This window comes from Manduca sexta, chromosome 27, assembly GCF_014839805.1.
Source record: "Manduca sexta isolate Smith_Timp_Sample1 chromosome 27, JHU_Msex_v1.0, whole genome shotgun sequence".
Classification (NCBI taxonomy): domain Eukaryota; kingdom Metazoa; phylum Arthropoda; class Insecta; order Lepidoptera; family Sphingidae; genus Manduca; species Manduca sexta.
The window spans coordinates 18379912-18405813 of record NC_051141.1 but is presented as its reverse complement, the minus strand read 5'-3'; the positions used below and the strand labels follow the sequence as shown (position 1 = coordinate 18405813).

Sequence of the window (25902 nt, the reverse complement as noted above, 5' to 3'; positions counted from 1 at the left end):
ACATTACCCGACCCGGATTCAAACTCAGGACAAGGAAGTCCTATGTAGAATTAATGTAGAATCTAATTATCATTAGAATGATTTGCAGACCGCATTCATGTATATTATAACGGTGAAGGAAAACATCGTGAGGAAATCTGCACATCTGAGAAGTTCCTCTATAGGAATTTCGAATGTGTGTGAAGTCTACCAATCCGCACTAGGCCAGCGTGGTGGACTAAGGCCCAATCCCTCTCAGTAGGAGAGGAGGCCCGTGCTCAGCAGTGGGCAAGTATATAATACAGGGCTGATATTATTATTCATGTATATTACTTACATGTTGCGTCGGATACCGTTTTAGAAAATTTCTCCTTTCGCTACTGGTTAACATTGAGGAATATTCTTTTCAGTAAAATTGCGAGTATCGTAGTCAGACATACTTAGGGTTTGGGCGATCGAAGCTTTATATAAATTATGTAAAAAATCATATAACAAAATTACATTAGGAAGTTTTAATTTTTAATATGGGCACTGCAAAGTATCCTCACTGCTCCTGATGGTAAGTGGAGTGGGCTACAATAAGATGTCGAATGACGAGAGATGATTACCCCTCGCCAGTCGACACAATTATGCCGGCCTGTTGGAACCGTGTATACACAAACTGATCCCGGAAGCGACACATTTACATGGGCCCATTTTGGTAGCTTTTCACATGGATATAAAATATATCCTACCGCCAGCAAAAAGTGCTTACTATAAATTATAGTGACTGATAACTAGAAAATAAACAGCTGGTGTAATTTTCACAAATATTCAGTTACACGCAACATTCATTATAATATATTGTCCTAATTATTCAATATATTCATGTGTCCAAAAATCATGTAGTATAAGACAAAAAAAGGTTAATAAAAGTTACCACCAGGCCAATAATTTTGCTATTTCTCGATTTGTATCTACAAGTTATATAATACAATTATCGAGCACAAATATCTCCTACACTTTGGACATAGTAATTAGTATTAATACATCGGCCTATCGTCGTCCAGGAGTAGCAGCAGTAGCTGATCGTAGGTCTTCCCAAGTTAGGGCCAAATCTTAGTAGCTGTGTCAAAATAATTACTTTTTTTCGTAAATCAAACAGCACGCATGGACATTAGTGCTACAGTAGCTAGATCTAATCAAATATATAACAGGTATGGAACGAATTTTTCTTCTATTGCACACAAACCACCACCTATGTATCTGAGCTGGCATGCAAACGCCTTCAAGATGTATAGACTATATATATATATAGTCCATTGAAATGTTACATTTTTTAGGCCTTACCTTGCGTTTTTTAGAGGACGCAATTTTATTTTTTGAAGTGTAGGGGGGGGGGGGGGGGTCAGTCTAAAGCTAAAACCAAGTTTGTGGGGTCGCCACCCTTGTCCCACGGCCGCCATCTTGAAAATAGGGGTTGAAATGGGTTTTTACGATGTATCTCTTAAACTATTTATCTGACAAAAAAAATGTATAAATATTTTTGTTGCAAATTAAATTCTCTACAACTTTGGTCTAGTAACTTTTGTCGTAGAACTATAAATAAAAAAGTTATAAGCGAAAATGTTAAGAAATTCAATGTTAAGCAATGTCCATTGCAACGTCATCAGAACGTGTGTTAATAAGGTTCATAATACTTTTTTTGTACTCTCATTAATACCCAAATACCCAAGGGATCATTAGGGAACAAAAGAACATCTGCCTGCTATTATTATCATTATTTCTAACCTCGCTTATTGTAAGAATAGCTGATAATATTGTGTATTGTGTGTTATCAGGAACTACCGGTCCAAACTGAAAAATTCTTTTTGCGTTGGATAGCCCTTTGTTCGTGGAGTGCTATAGGCTATATATGATCACGCTATATTCAATAGGAGCGGAGCAGTAATGGCTAATCTCAGGAACTACCGGTCCAAACTGAAAAAATCTTTTTGCGTTGGATAGCCCTTTGTTCGTGGAGTGCTATAGGCTATATATCATCACGCTATATTCAATAGGAGCGGAGCAGTAATGGCTAATCTCAGGAACTACCGGTTTCAACTGAAAAATTCGTTTTGTGTTGGATAGCCCTTTATTTGTGAACCGCTATAAGCTATATATCATCACGCTATGACCAATAGGAGCGGAGCAGTAATGAAACATGTTGCAAAAACGGAGAAAATTATAAGTTTTGAGAGCTTCCGTTGCCTTCGCTGCGTAAACGGTTAAAGTTATGCAACAATGATGTATGACGGGATTGTTCCACTTTAAAAGTTCTAAAAAATATATTATAAAAGAAAGTCCCCTGCTGCATCTGTCTGTCTGAACGTGTTAAACTCAAAACTACCCAACGTATTAAGATGAAATTTGGTATGGAGACAGTTTGAGACCCTAGGAAGAACATAGACTCCCGGGAAACTACTACTTTTATAACGGAAAACTTTAGCCTGAAAAACTTTATAACGCGGGCGGAGCCGCGGGCAAAAGCTAGTTATAATATATTAAGCAAACCGCATCGAACAGATCCGACGCTAATAAGATCGAAACTGGGTCCATGTCTAACGATGGATATCCTATGGCTAATGATGACTATTGCATTAAAAAATAACAAAATCGTACACTGTACACATCTTCAAAGACCTGCACGGGAAGCCTTTTACACTCTCTATAACAAAAACTTTATAGTGATTGTACTTTACAAAATCTCTTGGCAAAGATAAGACGACGTCGCGTGCTATTAAACTCCATCAGGCGCCGGCGAAGGGGACAGGCGCATTAATGTATCTACAATAGAAGTACAAAAATAAGTTCCGGCGGGTTATACAAATAATACACTCTTTCCGGGTAAGTTTGAAAAATATATACTTATTTTAAATAAACATTAAGAGAACTGAAATTATAATATACGAACTCAATCAAATAAAAGTGTGACTACTACGTCATTACAACGAAGCCGGAAGTAGATGGGCAGCGTCATAATAGCTGTGAGTGATGACGCAGTGTGGGGACACATTCCTCGATATCTACCTCACGCTAATAATTTACGAAGCAGTAAAAACGCGTGCGATCAGCTGACGAGGTGCGAAAGGCGCCGCCGCCGCTGCTGCGAAATATACGCGTCGCACGAAATTCACCGGCGGCCGGCTTCGTTCCTACATTTTTGAGTATTATTTTTAGAAACTCGGCGGACGGGATCGACGGCGCGCACACGCCGTGGCGCGCGCGGCCAGACAACACTGGAGCCCTATGGAGCCCCCCTCGTTCCCCGCCGGTGGCCCCCAGACCGTGAGAGCGGCCCCCGGCAGCGACGCACACCTCGTGGTGCCTGCGCCCTCGGGCACCGCGCCCTTCCACTTCCAATGGTGAGATTTTCTCTATTTTAACTAGGTTATCTCGCGTAATTTATTGGGCCGCGATAGATCGACGGGCGAATTCGATCGATATTGTGAGTTGCGCGGCGGTGGTTGGGTCGGGACGGGAGCAGCGGCTGCGTTGTTTGTTTTTTCGCACGTCGGTATAAATACAGCACCAGGAAGTCGCCGGGACAACGGGACATATGACACGCTTGTTTCACCGTGTGTATTGTTAAGCGAGCGGATGATGAGTACTGCAGGAGAACGAAGTCTCGCGCCACGACGGCAGTCACCGCTCACCAACCACCACCACGACGCTACGACCACCAAAGCAGAGGTGCATCGACTATTGCCATAATGCGAACGTCCAAGAAATATGTTTGGAATAAATACATTGCAAATTGTAGTGAAATATTACGAATTCCTTAAAGATTTTCGTGCTTGTCCCGTAAAATAGTGTTTTGTCCGGGTTTTGGTCAAGGCGCGGCACGATTGCGTTCTCTTTCCTTAAATATTTATCATTTCAATATTATACCAAGATTTTCAAAGAATGCTATTACGCCGCATCATTTGAAAACGACTATCTGCTTTATCTAATGTCGGGGTTTGTGTATTTCGTGCAACATCGCTAGTGAAATGTTTTGAGTCCGCGTATTTGGGGCAGGAGTCTGGATTCGGAAGTTTACATCAAAATCGTATAGGCTCATCCTAATATCTCGATTTTAGCTTCGCCTATATACCGCCTACCTTAATATAGGATATTAGGCAAAATTGTTTACGCTTGCTATTCCCTAGTTATAGGTAGGTATAATAAAAGAAAATAACGAAATTCGTTAATGTAACTATAAACAATTTGTATCAATGTTTTCTTTTGCGGTTCTATGTGAGACCACTATAATTTGTTTATCAAAATTATCTTTTCATAATTTTTGCACAGCAAATTTTGTGTGGCGCATTTGCCTTTTACTAACCAAAAATAAATATGAGGTTATCAGGAATGTTTCCATATTTTCCTTAACAACGCCATCTGTGGTTGAAATATATATTCTTCAGTTCCGTGATCGATCTAAACATCAACGTAGCGTGGCGCCATCTGTATTGTTTAACGATGAATATTTGATGATAATAAAGCTTTAAAACTTTTTTGTGCTTTCGTAGTAAATATTAGATAGTTTTCATCACAATATTCGTTGTTACTAATTTACAATACCTCTGCAAGGTTATTAGCAAATTCATCTAATATCTAATGCGAATCAATAATGTCTAAGGCATCGGTCTCACACCGAGCGGGTTATATCAGCCGTACAACCATTTTTGACAGGCCGGAAATACTCCTTAGATTTGGTGTGTGACACAATATAAATTCATTGCCTTACAAGTCGCTTAATAGGTACTTAATACAAAGAAATATCTTTTATTTATTACTAAAAAGTATTCATAATTGACTGAATGATTTTATTCTTATAGGTCATGCCATACAGGTCAAGTGATATTGAAAAAGTTTGTTTAGTTTTACTGAACTGTTGAATCTTTTAGGCCATTTGCAAAAACAAGAGTTAAAAGTTTAGGTGGTCTAGGCAGGGCTATTGCCCTGCAGGCAGGCGCCAGGTCCCGTGAGGAAGTAAGTAAAAAAAGGTCACCGATTTAGCAATTTCGAAGGTTTCATGCTTGAGATTCGTCGATTAACAGAGTGGTGACAAAAAACAGGTTCTCAATTGGTTACCGCAAAACTCTCGTCAAAGTACAAATCCCCCTAAGATCAGGGTGGTCTCAAGGTCGGCGCCCCTCGTATGGTCTAGATATTCGAAACCAGGGTTTTCATTAAACATTAACTAGGGTTCCACCACCCATTGGTGATTTCGAAAAATTATTAAATTTATTTGAACATTTTCTCGGTAGGTAGTCCGTGTGAAAGTCATTTTCCGGAAAAAGGTCCACGGTGCACTTTCTCGGGATACAAAGCAGGCTGTATTGTAATGTAAGGATTTGCATAATCTCGATGTTTTCTTAATCACAAGAACTGTTATACTGTCAGCGAGTGACAGTTTTTTTTTGAAAATCCAGGAAGTTCTGCGACCCTAAATTAATCCTAGGAACATATCACAGATGACAATTAGCACACAAAACCACTGAAAAGGAGCAAAGTTCGCAGAACTCCTGAGTAAGAACGGCACACCGCTAGCCGTGTGATGGACGCCTATGACGTCTGCGCAACGTGCACGGCGCGGCGGCGCTGGCGTCGCCCATACGAAAATATCCGTTGCGAGTGGCGGCGGCGAGCGGCGGGCGCTCGCGCAGTGCGCATCCGACCACCGCGGCGTTGCGGCCGGGATGAGCCCGGGATGGGAAGCAACTGTTGCAAGGGCGATGCCGCCAGGCCGGTCCGCTCCACCTCCTCCATCTACAGCAGGTATTTGTGGCTGCTTGTGGTGATCTGCCAGGAGCTGCGCGGGGTCCCGTGGACCCTCCGTCCGTACGTAGTGATGTCCCCAGTGCATCCAGTGTAGTGTTGTGATGCTATTATGTAATGTGAGTGAACCCAGTACGTACGTATTGCGTTGTTTTGGTGCGAAAGTTCAGTTTTTTGAATGCTCCTGACTCAGAGAGATGCAAGTTGTTATTTGAATTTTGTTTGAAAATGGAAAGTTATTACTTCTATGAATTTTGAAATTGGAAAGGACTGAGTATAGATGTAGAGGTTCCAGCTGTTTCTTATGAGCCATTGTCTTGTATTTTTAACATCTACAATCATGTGCACAAGCAAATACCTACTTGGTTGAGTAACGAGTTAGTAAAAAAAGAATATTTAATCATAAAACTATTTCATTACGGTCTTTACGAGCCATAAAAGTAGTAAGTAATTTTAAACAAAGAGCTCATAATGTAGGTACACAATCAAATATTGGCTCAAAATATTTTTTCTTTGATTTTGCTACACAAGCAGAGCATCGCAAACAAACACTTTTATTATAAATGTTAGGATTTTCAGACACTATTTTATATTTATTGGAAATATGCGCATACTCGTTTGCTAACAAAGTTATCTTGCACGGGGAGTTTCGACTGCCACTTATTAGATACTTACGAAAAGGTCTAGGTCTCATACTTGATAAAATTTCGTTGCGATCAAATTCGCGGTCTCAACTCACAGCCAGCTTCGAGAGAATATTTAATTTCTACTACAGGAAAATAGTGTTCTAACAGATTTTATTTTGCATTTCTCGGAATCGGAAACAAAAATGTATAGAAAACGAGAGCGTTATAATCCTAAGAAATAGTTTACCAATAATATTAGATTACCAACAGCTATTAAAGACCTGAAGATAATCTTTGCGTCTAAGAGGACCTTATGTCGAGAATGTTCAGATATTATCATGTAAAAATATGCGTAAAGGGCATATTAAAAAATGAAATACAATCCGTAAATATTTTCGATAAATAAAAAAGACAAAATAAGAATGAAAGATGCACATTTTTTATACCATACTTTATTATGTTAATCGATAAATGATTTATGTGTCATCTTTGGAGAGCTTATAATAAATAATATTATAAAATGGTAACAATTTGATGTCTGAACATTATAGATATTGAAGAAAAACTAATGTAAAGGCTCAGTGTAAGAGCGATAGAAGCTAAAACAACATAATTATATACATTTTTATAAACAAATTATCTGTCTATACGTGTACATGCATCACGCAAAATCGCAAAAACGACTGTATGGAATTGAATGCAGTTTTCACTGTGGTTTAACAAAATATAAACTCCATTTAAACTTTTATCTCGGAACAATTCTAGCCGCAAGCGAAGTAGCAATCAAAAAGTGGTAATTGTATAAATCTACTTTGTTTGGGCTCAAATACCTGGCTATACAGAATTATAAAAAACAATTAAAAAACAGGAAGCTGCAGTATGCCATTACTCATATGATCAGTGCATAAGCAAGACATATTTATCTGTTTTTCAGTATGTCCGAGTTAATTTCATAACGATTAAACCGCTTTTGATAAGGTTTTCATTCGTAGATTTCTAAATATATGGATACATATCGTGTGTAAATTAACACGGAACTGGATTTTATAAAAGCAAGTACAATATACAACAATTCCTATATAATACAAGAGTTGTATCATAAAATAGACATAAGTCATAGGATTCATGACGTGACCTTCATGGAAATAGGTCTACCGCTCTCGACTCCATGAAGGATTCTGGCGCAAGGTCTTCCCAACGTTGAATGATTGTCTCACGTTGTGGTAGGGCTGCCACACAGTATTATCCCCATAAACACGGCATTAGTAGTGTGTTAGGAACTTTTTATAAATTCTTATACCTTTTAATCTCTCTTTCATCATTAAAAGAAATGAAAAAAAATCCGCTATAAAAAGTATGAAACAAAAATAAATTCTTATCTGAAATCATTAGGCTTTTCTTTCGGCTATTTCCAATCGGCATTCCCAACACTTTTTTAAAGGGCATTGTAACGAGTGTGCTGGGCTATTAAATTAAGTATTTAATTATTTATAATCTTAGTTATTCCTTTAACTGTGATTGAGCACGATGGTTTTAACAAAAGCATTATACCTTCCATCCACCGTAATGTTTAATTATTCAAAACTAATTTCGCATTCGTCCTCGAACTTAATATTGTTTCCCCGAATAATCTTGGCAGCCCTACCGCGTAACTACTTCTAACATTGGAAGCATGACAGTCCACTTTTGTAATAGATTATTCTACTAATATTAATGTGAAACTAAGTTTGTATCTTAGCAATCATACCGATATCGTTGAATAATTTAAATTTTAGGGTCAGATGGCCTTTGGATTGGTTAATTACCTTCAATCTTAGAAAATAGATAAATCAAAGCAATATCTAAAATGCTTTGTAAACCGCTAGGAGTTGTTTGTTGCTTCGTTTACTTGAAAACGCTTATCTACTACTAAAAGCCCTAACACTGGACCTGCTTGCGGCTTTGTCTACTTGAAAAGTCTTATTCGCTACTAAAATCGCTAATATAGGACCAATCCATAGCTCTAACTTTAAGTTGCCAGCACTACGTAATATTTAAAAAAATCCATTATTTCCTATCGAAAATTATTAAAATAAGAAGTAGCTTATGTGTTTTACCAGACATGGCCAACTCGTCTAAGTTCCTAATTCGTTCAGCTGCTTCTGCATTTCCTTCTAACAAACATAATCATTAACTTAGCATATATTAGTAAGAAGAAAGATAAGTTTACCCTACCTTCCTTCGCCGTCGGGTAAAAACAAAATGCTTGACCATAATACGAAACGCCTAATCAATAACATGAAACATTACACGAAGTTATTTCTTTTTACAACTTACGTCATTATTCCATTTATAACTGTTGGTGAAATAAATACTTCGTCGGGAATTATCTGTAACTGTGGTAACGGCTAATATGACTCTTTCAAATAATTATTGATGAAGACGTATGGAATTATAATGCTGTTATATATTTTCTACATCCCTAGAACACGATATTGATATGATTAAGCATTATTTATTTCTAATTAAATATTGTAATGAACTCACTGCTGAGAAGGCTCGCACTGCGCAGGGTCAATACTTAAGGAACACACCTCTGACATTTCGAGGTTTTTTTAATTGTCAAATTATCGTTTGCTTTAACGATCAAGGAAAACATCGTGCGGAAAATTACATTATAAGAATGACTCATAAGAATTTGGAATATGTGAAGTCTGCCAATGCATAGTTGGCCTGCGTGGTGGACTGTCTAAATTCTCTCAGTAGTAGAGGAGGCGCGTGCCCAGCGACAATATACGTTACAGAGGCGGTATTATCAAATGTTCTCAGTTCTGCTTGTGTTAAAAACCTGGAAACAATAGCCCCATTGAGTACTTCCGAGATAAAAATAGTCTTAATTCAGGACATTTTATTGTGTGAAAATTATATCTGATTCCAACAATCATATAAACCTTGCAATACTTTCAGTAACTTCCGTGTCATAAAAACGGAAGTAATGGTATTTACGTTGCAAAGTTACATCGTTACTCCAATGTGAGATATTTCCTAACTTATTCCTGACACTATCTAAGTTAGGACTTATAGTTTAAAATTTTATATCGTATCGGTTCTGCATAAGTTTGCGCCCAAGATAGACTATCTCCTTCCTTATTCATAGAGGTTTTTCATCTAAGGACGGAGCATTGCTGTGATAACAAATCTGTTTTTCAGTGCTGACGGCATGGCAGCCTTCGCAGTGCGTAGACATAAGGCCGTTGTGATTGGCTAATATTGAGATACAACTTGAATCTAGTTGGCTATCAGTTAAACAAAGCTGAGAAACAGACTTGTTATCACAGCAGTGCTCCGTCCTTAGATAAATAACGTCTATGAAGAAGGGGCTTAGAGTATTGCGCCTTCTTTAAGTTTATCATTCGCTTGAGTTTTTCAAGGCTGTATTGAAACTCTTAGCACGGAATAATGAAAGATATCTCTCTATATTTCTAAAAGGCAGAGGCGAAAGGTTTATATAACCCCAAACCTGCCAGCTTCCGTTTATGTAGAATCTATTTATCATTAGAACGATTTGCTGAGCGCATTCATACATGTTAGTACCTGTGTGTTGTGTCGGATTCCCTTCCGAGAAATTTCACCTATCGGCACTGCTAAAAGGTATTTATATCTATTTGAAAACATTTTGGAAGCAACCGTGCGTTCAAAAGGCTTTGATTTGGAATCCTATTGAACACATTTAGATGCACAAACCACTCGTAACCAAGAATGCGTGTTTGAATAACACGCAAACAATGGTGGGAATGTTTTCCACACATGATACATGATGGGAATCCGACGCTTTACTGTTCATACGGCTGGCTTAATCGGAAGCAATAATTATTCAATGAATACATTTTTTTATTTTTTTTTTAATATAGGGACAAAAAACGGTTACATGCTATAAACTATATAAACTAATCTTAGACGAAACAAATATACAAACATATAACCCACAGTATTGTCTGTTAACATATAGGTAGAATTGAAAATATTTATAAAGCAAACTGACTACTCAGGATTATATGATAATGTAGAGAGCTTGAGAATTGTCATTTTTTTAAATTCTATATTTGAGAGAGAATTTTAAATGTGGAATACAATAAATTGATCAATCGGTCTTATTTCGGAACCTGAGGTTATAAATGTGTAAATAATATTATTTTTAGAGAGTCGCCTTTTTTCTGTATTTATTATAACATATTGGTGTTATATTTTAAAAATTTTATAGTTGGTTATTTTTGTAACTAAATATTGCAAATATATCATAAATGTTTTAGAATGCATGCGGAAAAAACCAGCTCTAGTCAATAGGGTGAATATTGTTTACAATGCTCTTAAACATCTATAAATAGTGCAAATATTTGTTACAATGTTCTTGTAAATGATCGATATTGATTTCTTATGTTTACGCGAATGTTAAGGCGATACCTCAAGGTCCATTTTCAAACATTTTGTTTCACCTTTAATCTGGGTAACTAAACAAGTATTGGCAAGTAAAGAATTTAAATTCACGTCTAATTAGTGATTAGTTCTCGCAGTTGAAAGAAAAACGTAAAAATAATTAATAATCATGGATATTTCGGCCTTTAAAATTTAATATGACGAAATTTTAAAGGCAGAAATATCCATGATTATTAATTATTTTTACATTTTTCTTCAACTGCGAGAACTAATCACTAACTAGACGTGAATTTAAATTCTTTACTTGCCAATACTTGTTTAGTTACCCAGATTAAAGGTGAAACAAAATGTATGAAAATGGACCTTGAGGTATCGCCTTAAATAAAGGGAGAATATTATAATATAAAAAACCGTGATAAAATCAGACAAATTGTTCGTATCACTTACCATCAGGCGAACGTCAAGTTCGTCTCGTCATTCAAAGCAAATAAAAAAAGACGAATATTTGAATATTATTTAGTAACAATTATTCTTAAAATTGATTGACGTAGCCGATATATAAACTATTTTTTAAAAAGTCAGCAAACCCTTGCCGAGATGCCTTTCTACAATCCTATAGTTATGATATAATAATAACCTCCTCTTAGCCGAATTTCGACCACGGCGGCCAATCCCAACGAAGATCAGCCAGGTACGCAGGATATATTAAAGTGCACTGTGTGTGTGCAATACACAACTGCACTCTTTGTTCTTTCACTCTCATAGTACGGTGAGACGGCAAGCCGACATTACCGGAGAGAGATCAGGTGCAGGACCAACGGCTTTACGTGCTTATGATATGTCCTAGCGACAAAGACATGCCTATACATTTTCATGTTTTAGCTTTAAATTATTTTTACTTGCGGCTTTCCCGGTGTGAAGGAGTTTTCCGGGCGAAAAGTCCCGCTGTATATTTTCCCGGGAAAGTCGCCTATAACTTTCTCAGAGTCTTAAATTATCTCCATATCAATTTTCATAAAAATCCGTTCAGTAAATTTGAGAAAATCGACAACAGAGAAGGGGACTTTGTTTTATAATATGTATAGATGTAGAGAGGCATGTACATACAATACGCCTCGTATAGTAACTGAGATATCAAATAAATAATACTTTTGGAAATGGCATTCAAAACACTATATTGTAACGACACAGCATATGCCAAGCAAAGCCAAAGCTAAAGCCATGCCACGGAGGTTGAATGCCGCAACTTCCACTCGAGCCAGCCAGCAGTATCAATATTGCCTATGGGCCGCGTTTATTGTTTGTGACATGACATCCAACTGTTAAATGACTGGTATAAAAACCCAAGGCATTAATCAATGGACATTCAATTGTGTGCACTAGTATAAGGCGAAACGCTGAAAAAATATAATAATTAAATCATTTGCATTTATATTCCACCCTTCTGTTTTAATATACTAAATACCTATTTGTACCATTATCTGTATTTCAAACAATAATTCGGTTTATTATACCACGTCTATATATATTAAAACCCTTAAACCACGAGAACGAATCATGCAAAATTAATTGAACTTAAACATAAGAATATGACAAATACTTAACCCATAGCTTTCTTGCAGTCATTTTTGGTTAGTTAACAAACTAATTAACTATAGGAATGATGAGACGTCACAAAAATAATTGCAATCTGATGGCAATATTTAAGAATTTTCCACCTCGTATTGTTTTAAGGCTGATTTTAGTCAAAATAGCCTTCATGAAGGACTATGTTTTTGTAATGAATATGTAAGTTTAGAGTTTGGAGAAGTTTTTAACCTACCTTAGAACCACGAAGTCACCTGTTTAGTTTTTTAATTTAAATTAGAAAATTTAAGTCATAATGCATAGAACATAAGCTTTTCACTTTATACCAACATTTTCATAGTTTTCATTAAAGTCATGAAACTGATTGTTTTTAGCAAAAAAGTACAACTAATGAAAATTTTGTTGCAACAAAATAAGCACGAAGTCTTTTATTTAAAAAAAAAAAAACATTTAATCGCTCAAATCGAAAATTTTGAAAAACGCAGAAAAATACATGGCGGAACATACATGGGGGTGATTCGGATACCTCAAGGGATGCTCTATCTCTGGACCTCCGCTTGACACTATTTTCTGGGACACCCTGTATAAATAAAAATACCTTCGATTGAAACTGCCACTGACGAAAATTGGGGCTTAATATCAAAGATAATATTACAAATTTAATTGCCAGGAACATATTTGATTTATGAGCACAAAGGTTAATTGCGTTGTCAAATAAATACAAGCAATTAATTTACAAAGGTCACGGGTTACTGAAAGTTCATAGATCACGCGCTTGGTGAGTTGATCAGGACCGGATAACCGGACTGGCTAACCGGACCGGTTTATGTGTAACTTAACATAACAAGCTGTTACTTGATCATAATTAAAGCCCCACTTTGTAGTTTTTGGGGCAAAAAGTACATATAAATTCAGACTATGAATCTCCAGTGCGCAAAATTTCGTCCAAATCTGTTCAAGTGTTTTGGCGCTTACTTATAACATATTTCTTTATAAATTGGCATTTGAAGACGTAAAAAGTAAGCTAGTACCCACCAGAGTCGGATAAGCATTCTATCTGCCTTACAAACCCCTTTTCCTCGCCTTTAGAGCTTCATCGTTACCGAGTTAAGTTCACGTTTACTGTTTGAGAATGCCTGTTAAATCCGCCTATTACGTATAAAGTGTCAACACATTTAAGAGACAGTAAAAAGTTTAAAATAACTTTAAAATAGATCCCGTAAATAACTTCGCCCCCATCGAAGTATAATGGTACTAATTGCGCTTGAAATCCAAGAACAATTGACGTAGTCATAATAAGTTAATTAGTCGCTCAGGCCGGGGATACGTTTGGATACTGCGTTTTAACGTGTGCCTATTTTAAGTTTGAGATTGTAACTATGGAAGAAGGAATTAACATGGAGTCACTTGAGATAATAGTTTTTGTGTCAGATGGCTATGGAAACGTAATTTATATTCTTTCATTATATAACTTTTTTGCAAGTATTATATGCAATTTTAACAATTTTATGTACTTACCAAAGTTGGGGCCTTATTCTCTATCCCGCACGTTATTTTGACAGTGTGTAACAAGCACGTAACACAACGCATCATGTTTAGGACTATAGAAATTTGGTTTACAGAATACCATTCCACGCACATTTCTCGAAGATAACATGACACGGCCGCGTTACGCGTTTACACTATCATACAGAATAAGGGCCTTGGTTAAGTTGTATATAATTTATTACTCAATTCCAATAAACGTTAAATAAATAGTGTTAATAATACAACGTGCAACGATTTTTTCTCAAAGCAGTGAGGAGATCGAGACAGTATTCTGCTTAGTCCTCTTCGAGTACTTAAATATTAAACTGGCAACCACTTCTGGAAATAAACGTTGAAAAGGACTTTTAGTCGATTTCTCATCACTTATTTTGTAAGAAATTCTTGTAAAAGATATGGGGCTTCTGAAATGTCCTCTTACAAATTGGGCAATCGACGTATAAACTAGTACGAGTACTTGTTCCAAGAGTTTTCGTGTGCCACTCAAGTTCGCGTATTTAAAGTGACATAAGGGACCAGGTGAGATTAAAAGCAAAATAGCAATTTATTAAGATGTTTTTAGAAGTGAACTTAGAAATATTTAAACAGATTAGAATGTTTAACACACTTAGAATTGTATTAATATATCAATCTCACCTTTGAGGAGGATCTCAAGTAGTCGTTTAATGTATTGAACTATTTAATAAAAACTCAAGTCGTAAATGAAGAGATTGTTCTCGGCTGCCGGAAAATCCGTCACATATTGCGCCTTAAGATAACATTTGAGCTGATTTTAATATTAGTTTATTATATGCTAAATATCTTAAAATGCTGACCTTATTTTGACAGAGTTTTATTTAATATCGTACTAAAGAGCGAGACTAAATTACGTATAGAGGCAAAAAAATCAAAGAATCGTGTTGCTTTTGCGTCGCATACTTACAGAATAAAATGATCATCCTGCAACACTAGTTCCATATACTACCATTTTAGTAGATTTCCGATCCGGCAGTGTTGCGATGTCACTACTTTAAGGGGTAATTTGAATGTATTAATTACTTCTTAGAAGGCAATGATAGATTTTGTTGATTTTGAAATTTAAGACCATATAGTAATAGTAATACGGCTCTTAGACCGTGTTCTGGAAAGAAAACTTTGTATTTTAAAAGAGTATACAGAAGCGGCGATAGCCTAGTTGGGTGTGTAACGGATTGCCAAGACGAATGTCTGCAGGTTCAAATCACAAGGGGCACACACCTCTGACTTTTCTAAAATCATGTGTGTATTCTTTGTGAATTTATCGTTTGCTTTAACGGTGAAGGAAAACATTGCGAGGAAACCTGCACGTCTGAGAAGTTCTCTATAGGAATTTCGAAGGTGTGTGAAGTCTACCAATCCGCACTAGGCCAGCGTGGTGGACTAAGGCCTAATCCCTTTCAGTAGTAGAGGAGGCCCGTGCCCAACAGTGGAACAGTATATAATACAGGGCCGATATTATATTATTATATTATACACAGTCTGACAACGATAGCATTGACAGACGAAGGATAATCATTCGTCATGTGATACAATATGGAGGCCATTCCACTTAACATCAGCTGCATTGGAGGCACCGTGCCGAGCCCTTATAAAAAACCAAATTTCCACACAGACGAAGCCACATGCAAAACCTTGTATAATACTATCGTGTTTCTCGCCCGACTCGCATAAAGGTGCGACGTACTGGCCTTTGGACGGGGCGTTCCTAATACGCCCGAGGCTTTCATGCGCGCTCCCTAGTGATGCGTGAGCTCTAGTTCTGATACTACTCATAATGCAGGCGACATTCCGTGTCTGCGATGCTCGGATAAGACTGATGTGTACCTTAAGACTGTAGATAGAAAGTTTATAAACATATGTACCTACTGATTTTACTTGAAATTCCCATACTTGAATCTATAAACAACCGCTAAGTTTACAAAACTATCGCGTTTTGTCACAATGGTGCGCTTGGGTACGATAGATTCTTCGCCTGTTCCTTTGGGCATAAACGAGTGATTTTATATTATTGCTGGTCGATGGGAGTCTCTTGGGCATCATCGCTTCGTCTATTTCTGTCGCTAGTTAATGCATTGATAGTTTGAAGAAAAAAAATGTTGCTCGGACATGAATTATATATTATTAGTAGCTGTGACCGCGACTTTGCCCGTATGGATCCGCCCGAGTGTTACAAAGATTTTCCCGCGAAAGTCCCGACCTACGAAGTATTTTACAACCACGTGACCTCTTAACCGTTATATTTCAGTCAATTTACATAAAACAGGAATGTAGTGTTAGCCCAAATATTCCTCAAAAATCACACTTTCCTTTAGTGAAAACTGTACAAAAATCCGTTCAGTAGATCTTGAGTTAATCGATCACATACAGACAGCTTTTGGGGACTTTGTTTTATAATATGTATAGATAATTATTGAAGTATAATTCATAATCTTTAGATAATTTTTGTAGTCACGGTTTTTACTATTCGATGAAGGGACTGTTCATCTCGTCCTTTAGTTGTACGTTTCGTTTGTGTCAAATTGGGTTGGTTGTTTAGCGCGTTCGGCGAAAAACCCGGTGAGTCATCCACCTATATCCGTAACAACTGAACGCTATCGCAGATCGAAGTTGTATTTCTGTGAATTTTTACAATAGATGTATAACTTACTAAGGGTCTGTTTCACAAATTGTAATTGCTACCTATCACACAAATGTATAAGCTGACCAAATACAAAAGACACATTCTGATTTGAGCTCTCAAATAATTGGTGAAAGAATGAAGTAAACTTCTGAAATATACACTTAGTATCATAATGCATAAAATAGTGTACCAAAAATAAATAAAAACACATGTTATATAACATTTTTCGGAATAAATTCTCCGCTATTGTAATTACTAAAACTAAGTCTCTATACCCCATAAAAACATTTTTTTCTTTAAGATCTTAGTAGAAAGTTTCTGAGAAAGATTTTGTTTATATAACAAAATCTTTCTGAGAATCTTTCTACTAAGATAACCGTCTAATACAAATAAAACCGCCTAAATACTTTACTTAAGCAGTTAAGAATTACGGGCGCGAAGGGCCTGAGAGCGTCGTGGGCTGCCAATTCACCACTCGGCGCGGGGCCTCAAAATTTACGAGGTGCAAGGCGTGACCTACTTTTGGAAAGGTCTGTTCGTTATTATCCGTCCCTATTGCCAAAATAACGTTGAGTGATGTGGCTCCACGGGGGAGGGATAAAGAATATAAATAAATACTAAGGGCATGTTTCACAAGTTTCAATTAAATTTGATCCAACAGTTATCGTATCAAACATCTAATGTAGACAGTACTTATTACTATTTTTTTTAAATCATTTATTTGCATAAACTAAGATATCAATTTTTTTTTATATAACAGTAGCACATAAATGTTTTGCTATAAACAAATAGCATGCAAATTTCCAGTTTTACCAATACACATTATACATTATTATTTATTTCATAAAATAGATTAAAGTATGACTTTTGTATTTAGTCGGCTTATAGATTTATGTGAAGAATAGTATTTACTAAGATATTGTGAAACATGTCTTTAATAATAATAATTAATTGTAAGCTACAGATTAAGAACCTAAAGGGACGACGTTCAAACCTACAAGATATATTCTGATCATAGTCCGTTTCTATTACTATCTGTTAATGCGGAAATCTATCTGCAATAATTACACAATTGCCTCAATACACCACAAGGCGATCACATTAATCCGATTACAACTAAACAGCTCTCTCTAGAGCGTGTAATTTTCAATCTCCGTTCTGACCACGTGACGAACAAAGTGTCTGACGCCGCTCGGCCCTGCCACGGCTCTGACAATGTGTGGACGTATATATACGTCGTATTTACAAACTTCCCGACCTTGTTAGCACCGCATAGTGCCTTTTAGAATATTACAAATTTACGTTGAATTTATCGTATGAACCGTAAGACTTCTTTATGAGTTCTCAGAATGTGTTTTCTTGAAGCCTAGAAACACTGATTATATTGTGCAAGGTATATATGTATATTTGTTTGTAGTATTTGAAATTTGTTAAAAATCTTTTTGAACCGCTTTCCTTAAATTACATAGTTTATATTTTAACGCGTAGGCGGAGCTACGAGAAAGAGCTAGTATTGTTAAACGGAATAAATAACCGTCAGTATTATAAAAATATTTCAATACAATTTATATTAAATTTTAAAATGAATCTAAATACTATACTAACGTAGAATTCTGTTTGGGAATGGAAACGAGGAATTTAATCATTGAACAATTTCGAAAACATGAAGCGAAGCAAAATATATTGAATTAATGCAAACCGTATCGGACGTAGGTTAAATTCTTGTTTAAATTTGTGTGTACAAAATTGTTCAAACAAAAAAAATCACAATATGAAACTATGAAACCGGCAGAAAGGCCCGATTTTTTTTTATTTTTAGGTTTCAATCAATTTTTGTGTCAGGTGCCCCACGGGCGTAGCTGACATTGCACCAGACACTACACAAATTCGCGGCTATTATCAATATTTCATTCTAAATTCAATGTATTTTTGTTTAAAATCGAAGTAGCAGCTAAACTAATATTGATTAATTAATCAATTTGGTTAAAGCATCTATTTGCGTCCTGTAACAGGTGACAGCGTTCTCTAACCTGGCCTACAGACATTTTAATGAGTCTATGATACTTTTAATTATTTTGTTTATCCTAAAATTATTTAACGTAAGCTAAAGTACCAAATAAATATTTTTATTTAATACTGCTTTTTTATTTATTAAAGATAAAGCCTCACATAGTGCATAGTGCAAACTCGGAACGAAGTGATCCGTCAGGAAAGCAAGGCTAATAACATTACTCTTAAAGTTAGTAGGTTGAAGTGGCAATGGACTGGCTTTATATGCCGCAGAATAGATCGCTGGAGTAAGGGTTTTCTGCAGTGGAGACTGCGTCTTGGCAAACGTAGCGCGAGACGCCCTCTGGCCAGATGTTGGGACGACTTACACAAGAGGGCTGGTATCGACTGAAAACATAAAGCAGCAGGCTCTGTGGCGTACTTTGGGAGAGGCCTATGTCCAGCAATGGACTGCAACGGGCTGATGATAGTGCCAATTAGTTTCACACATTCAACCGCAATATTGTATACATGATAGTTTAAATATTGTGAAATAAAAGTAAAACATTGTTAATTAATGATAATGAAGACTTACGCCGCGGAACATACCTTGGAATAGGGTTGTGTCGCGGAAAAAGACGAATACTTCGAAATTTTAACGGTCATGGCAGACTACGTGTTAGGTCTGTCCTGCTTTGGAAGTCATCTGACACGGTTATGTTTTTTTAACCTGACATTACGTTTGCTAGCCTAGCACGGGTCGATTATACAAACACACCGTTTGGGTGTTTTAGGCGCTCCCAACTCTTGAAAATTAAACGACAATGCTAAGGGCAACCCACTTGCGGGTCAACACAGTTATTAGAGATCGGTTATAGTATTAGGAAATGACATTCTGCATACCACAAAGGCCATTGCCACATTTTAATCCTTAAATAATAATAAAAAATCAAATACGTACACAATAATAATGCAAATTATAAGTCGTATTTTCAAAACTTAAAAAAAACGGTGTAGCTGTTGGATTTTTATTTTGGTGTGACAATCCTTCACAAACCCACACGTATGGCGGATTCGCGCCATTTTTCTCTTCGTAGCACGCTGCTGACGTCACCTGTTACCGCCCGTGTAATTTATTTACTACCCAACTTGTATTACAGTGTGCATTACACAATATTGTGTGGTACTTTTAATTATACTACTTAACTGGAAATATGTAATAATAATAATTCTATACGTGTCTTGGCGAATTTAATAACAGGGGATAAGGAACCATGTCTCGTTGTAACTAGCGCTAAAGTTGAGCCACTGTTCAATTTGGTTATTAATTTTTGCCTGTTATTCCGTCAATTTACAAATCTATTATTTAGTCGACAAGAAATAGCCTTACACTCAAAAATATTGTAGATAAGTCAAAAAAAGGTCGAATAGAAACGTAATTGCAAAGATACCACTCATAAACAAAATCTCGGGTTATATAAACCTAACTATAAGTAAACATATTATCTTTTTATTTTTTTAATATCACAAAGGCGTCGTTTAAGTATGTGGTTATTTATTAAATGTACCGTGTCGTAATCTCATGCTAATTGGACTAGATTATCCGGGAGCGGTAAAAATAGTGCAGTCCCGTAAAGGGAGCTTTACGCTCCCATAAAGATACAGTCGACGTTATATAACGTCGTGTTAGTTTACTATTTATTGAGGCGACGTGATTAAACGTGCATGTAATTCTGGTAGCGAGCATGACGGCGTTGGCCGAAAGTATTTTTAGATAATGCTTAGCGGGTTTATTTAAAATAAGGTGATAGATATAAAAATAAATTTTCAAGGATCGTAGTTCATGTGCAGAAACTGACTCATTGACTTTTAGGCATCTTTTAGAACGATCTGCCGTCTTTGAAACGTCGGAAGAAAATAATAATATAAAAACCGCGAACACATCCGTAAAATAGTTTTCTTTTAATATTTCATTTTTATTAAAGAACTCTAGCGTTTGATTAAGCATTAATTTTTCGATCGACTACCTCGGTGGCGTAGTTGTAATTGTACACGGCATGAGTGCGTCTACCGCGCTGAGTGTCTGGGTTCGAATCCCGGGTCGGGTTAAAATAATTGTGACTGGGTTATTCCATATAAAAAATGACTTAAGATTAAAGACTGAAAAAAAGTATTATAAAAGATGCGTTTGATTATAATTGATGGTAAATAAGTAAGCCCGGAGTTTCTTTTTGTATCTCTTCTTCGGGTAATCATATAGGTAGCTAATGAAAGGCTGGTAAATTAGCTAGGTTAGGGCTTTTATCGTCCTCACCCATGAGGATCGCGACGCGACCTTGACATCATTCTATATAATTATAGGTATATATTTTCTTCTCTTACGTCCCTAGCTCGAGCTACCTTAGTTATGTTTTCTTTTTTAATTTTACCTTTAACATTAAAGGTCCAGAGTTATAAAAGTAACTTCTAATAAAATTATTATCATATATCTTGACCATAGGTGGAACTATGGTCGCCTACGTAAATAATAATATATTTTATTTATTTAATTTATGAATATATCCCACATTCATATATCTGCCAAGAATGTTAGTTAAAAACTCTTCTTCATGAGAACCGCGCCCCAGGTGCAGTATATTTTGCGTCGTCAGTAAAATATTATTTTATTGATAATGTTTCTTTGTATTGTAGGTGATTATAGGCTTTAGTAAAATTCTTTAATAGCAGTAAGAACACCGCAAGAACTTTGAATTACAAATTATTGTATGCCATTGTAATGCACTCGTCATCTTAAAACGTTCCCACAATGCCTAGTAATACATTGGCTACAATGTTCAAACTGGAACAGCGCTTATACAACGTTGCTTAGCGGTAAAAATAGACATTGCGATGGTATTCGGGCTCGCATATAAGATTACATACCTATAAATATGTACTAAAAGGCTATATTTTGCTCCAAAATATACAACATGTCGCAAGTAATCAGTGGAACTTTGCTACAATTAGCCTGAAATCTGGCCCCGTTCACTTTAATACTATCCGGAGAAATGCATAATCGCGCTTCGGCCCGCTCCGTAAATCCGAATGGCTTAATTACTTCCGATATATGACGTGCGCAGATTTAATTCAACGCCAAATGTAATTTTAACGCGAAATGTGCGGATTACGCTCTACAACCAACTAAGCTGTTGGTTTAGATTAGTTCGCGTAGCTGAGAAAATTACACGAACAACGTACTTAGGTAACAGAGATTGCGGTCTGGACACAGCAAAGTGACCCCTACTGCACCCGAAGGTAAGTGGAAGGTCTAATGGAATGTCGACTGAAGAGGGGTAATCACCTCGACAGTCGACACAATTATGCCGGCCCGTAGGAACCGGATATAGACAGGCTGATCATGGAACGCGACACACTTGCGTGAGCCTCTATGGCGGGTTTTAACACCTTGTGTACGGTGGTCGCTATGCGGGCGGATATAAAATATATCATACCAGAGAAGTAAAACTAAATTTAGCTCTTGGTCTACAACCGGGTTTACAGTTGCCTAGGACGGTAAACCAATTTAAATTTAGTTTACGTTAATGCAATTTACGCACATTGCATTAATTTTCTTATTAAACGGAATGAGCAACTCTTTCCGAGCATAGTAAGTTGTATAGCATTCTGAACTTTATACCCTAACATATTACATCTTAATTCCCATGCCTCGTAAAGCCTGATTAGGAGAATAAAATAGCTTTAAATGCGCTACTTCAGGGCCCTTATTCTGTATGATAGTGTAAACGCGTAACGCGGCCGTGTCATGTTATCTTCGAGAAATGTGCGTGGAATGGTATTCTGTAAGCCAAATTTCTATAGTCCTAAACATAATGCGTTGTGTTACGTGCTTGTTACGCACTGTCAAAATAACGTGCGGGATAGAGAATAAGGCGCCAGATATTTCGAAGCTAACGTCAATACAAGAAATAAATTAGTTCCCTCTTTGCTTTCAACATGCTGAGGTATTCATTTCCGGGCAGACTGTAATTAATTGTAATTAATTATTTGAATGTTTCAAATATTGTAACGCTGTTTTTCTATGCACGAGCTCTATTAGTGCGCCCTTATGTTTGATCGTCTGTCTGTCATGCAACAACGGATAGGATTCATAGGTCGTCACTCGTATTTGACGATCGAAACGTCAATCAGATCGGCAAGTGGTCTGTTCGGTACAGTGGTCCGAATGCCGAAACGTCAAAGCTTTGACGTAATACTTGGAGTATGTTTGCGTGGAAAGTTGAGGATTTTTCATTGAAGAATTACACACCACAAAGTTGTAATAAGTTGCAAAACTAAAGGCCCACGTGTGTCGCCTATCGGAATCAGCCTGGGTATACCTGGTTTCCAGGCCGGCATAATTATGCCGACTGGTGAGGGATAATCATTTCTCGTTAGTCGACACTTTATCGGACCCCAAACCATTTACCACCTGTCTAGTGATATCTCTGCCGTTCATGTAAAGAAAAGTACTTATGGCAGGTATACGCCATTTGTGTTTAAAACCCGCTGCAATTCTAGATGAAAACAACTTTCAAAAATAAACGTTTGTGCGCAGTTGCTTTATTATTACTTCGTACATTATTGCAGACTTCGGTCTCTTCATCTTTCTATTCCACTGTTCAATTGTATTTTAAGAGCTTCAAAGGAATCCTTATTTATTGCTATAAGCCGTCTAACAACATTGAACTGTTCTAGTCTTAAATTTTTAATGAATTTTCACGAGATGGTATTTTAAAATCCTTCGACATTCTAATATATAGATGATAGTCGAGAGAAACAGTTTACAAAACACAGGGCAGTAAAAAATACACATCTATATATATTATAAAACAAACTGTCCTTTTCTATGTGTATGTATGTGATCGATTTTTTCTAAATTTACTGCACGGATTTTTATAAAATTTGGTATGAAGATAGTTTAAGATACTGGGAAGGTTATAGACTTTCTATTCAGGGAAAATATACAGCGGGACTTTTATCCCGAAAAAACTCCTTCACGCGGGCGAAGCCTCGAGTAAAACTTAGTTGCCTTTAAAAATGGCCCATAGAATATTTTAGTTCCTGTCTTGCTTCTTCTATTGTTCGAACGTCGTTGTCGAGTAAATATATAATCTATTTCCTCATCAATAATTTGTAATAGCCTCTTACGAGTACAAATACGATGTAATATGCTAGCTCCAACCTATTTCGACCATCAGGTCCCAATTAATTAAGTCCCTTTGTGTGTAGAGGTCTATCAAGCCGTCCTTTGTGCTTGCAATCAGGCCGACTATCAATACGAGCTGTCAATCCGTCTGATTGCAATATTGGAGACGCGCCAACATGTGATGATTGCCAGATATATTCTTGTTTTTATAATGACGTTACGCGATCGGCTTGTTGCGACATAAAAAAGTGTTTAAAGCCTCATTTAGACGGTTTTATTAAGGCTAGCAATGCGCATGCGCAATTATTGACAGCTATATTCGTTTTTTAAAAAACGAGGGTTTATCTTTTCGTCGTATTTTTTAAATTTTGTTCAGCAATCATTTTTTACTTTGTGGTCCGGTTTAAATGATTCTTTTTGTGTTGAATAATATAAGTTCGGGAAACTATCATAGTAGAGATATCGTTATTTGACCTTCAACTTTAATGATGCAGAAGGAAATTTTCCTCAAAATCAAATAGAATTTTGACTATTATTTTCTTGTTCGGCTCAATATAGCTACAAAATACTGGCAAATTAAAAATATTTATGTTACACCTCGAACCTCGAAGACGCAGCCGAGAAATCCTCAAAATAATATAGGATGATAATGATTATTTTTGTATCGGGTTCATTTACATAAATTATATAACTATCAAAAAAGCAAAAATTGTTTATCAGAAGAGCCTCGCATTGCCATTGCGCATGTTGAGACGGGATAACTTGTTTAGCAATAATTGCGTACTATTATTCCTAGCAAAACGTATTAGTCGTTATGAGGTTGAAAACAAAAGTAATCACTAAATTATATTTTTTAATTATTAAATATATGTTAAACGTTTGCAGATTTATTAATCTATAAATATTATAAATGAAATGTTTTTTTAATTGATCTAATATTATATTTTATTCTCAAATGAAAATTGCTTAGTAATGGTATTACTTGAGCTTTGTCTGCGGTATTAAATCCGACAGGATATTTTTGAAGATATAAACCCTAGATAATTAAAATATAGCACTTAGTCTATCTTTGTATTAAAATTTATTCAAATTCGTTCAGGGGTTTGTTGGTTTCGTAACAAACATTTAGATAGATTAAATTACTTTCAATTTATTTTTATATAGTGTTAGTCGAACCCCCACCCACCTCTCTCATGCTACACCTTTGTGACTATCAATAATTACAATATCTTTGTTTTAAATTTAGAGCATATCGATTCAGTTGTTTATAGATTAACAAACACGTGGGTCACTGTTACAAGGCTGTATGTTGATGTTTTATTATGTTGGTAAAATTGATTAAAAATTTTCATGTTGGTAAATATTTGGCACTGTTACTTACAATACAGTTGGCCACGGGCCTCCTCTACTACTGAGAAGGATTAGGCCTTAGTCCACCACGCTGGCCCAGTGCGGATTGGTAGACTTCACATACCTTCGAAATTCTTATAGAGAGCTTCTCAGGTATGCAGGTTTCCTCACAATGTTTTCCTTCACTGTTAAAGCAAGCGATAATTCAGAAAGAATAGACACATGATTTTAGAAAAGTCGTAGAGCCGTAGTAGTAAAGAGTAAACCATTTGGGTTTCGAACCTGCGGACATTCGTCTTGGCAGTCCATTCCACAACCAGCTAGGCTATCGCCGCTTTTTTAAATATTAGAAAAGACAAGTTCATGGTTCCCTTTATTTATCATTCGGGATTATTGGAGTTTTTTACTGGGAATTTAAGGTTAGTCGTGAGGTGTTGCCAAGGTATTCAGCGTACGATCTCTTCCCAAATCTATAAAAAATATGACCAAATTGTTATAGAAAGTTTAGAACCTGGTTATTTTTCATTTTCTAACTCAGTTTTTATTTCGGACCGCGCTGTTCGAAAAAAAAACTGACTTAGAAAATCAAAAATAACCAGGTACTGGAGGAACTTACGAATGGGATTCTGGAATTCCCCAGATTATCGACTGCAGAGACTTAGAGGAAAGTTAGGAGGGGATATATGGGGGAAGGAAGTATAGGGAAAGAAAAGGAACTCCGTTAGGATAGGAGATCAGAAGGCCGGGAAGTGTCCGCGAGCCCTTATAGGCCTCAATGTGAATTGGCAACCATGAGGTACACACAT

General features: G+C 36.5%; 1 protein-coding gene across 6 annotated transcripts in view; it reads left to right on the top strand.

Annotated features, from left to right (window-relative positions):
• Window positions 1-3192: 3192 nt before the first annotated feature.
• Window positions 3193-25902, top strand: part of LOC115440530 (titin homolog) — a 131723-nt gene continuing 109013 nt past the window's right edge. For 3 of the 6 annotated variants that reach the window (XM_037443755.1, XM_037443754.1, XM_037443753.1), the window contains exon 1: window positions 3196-3362. In XM_037443755.1, coding sequence (XP_037299652.1) covers window positions 3247-3362 — 116 coding nt within the window. In that variant the 5' untranslated portion in view covers window positions 3196-3246. Of the gene's footprint in view, window positions 3363-5647; window positions 5764-25902 lie in introns of those variants that run through there. The other 3 variants (XM_037443752.1, XM_037443750.1, XM_037443751.1) reach the window with 2 other exon arrangements.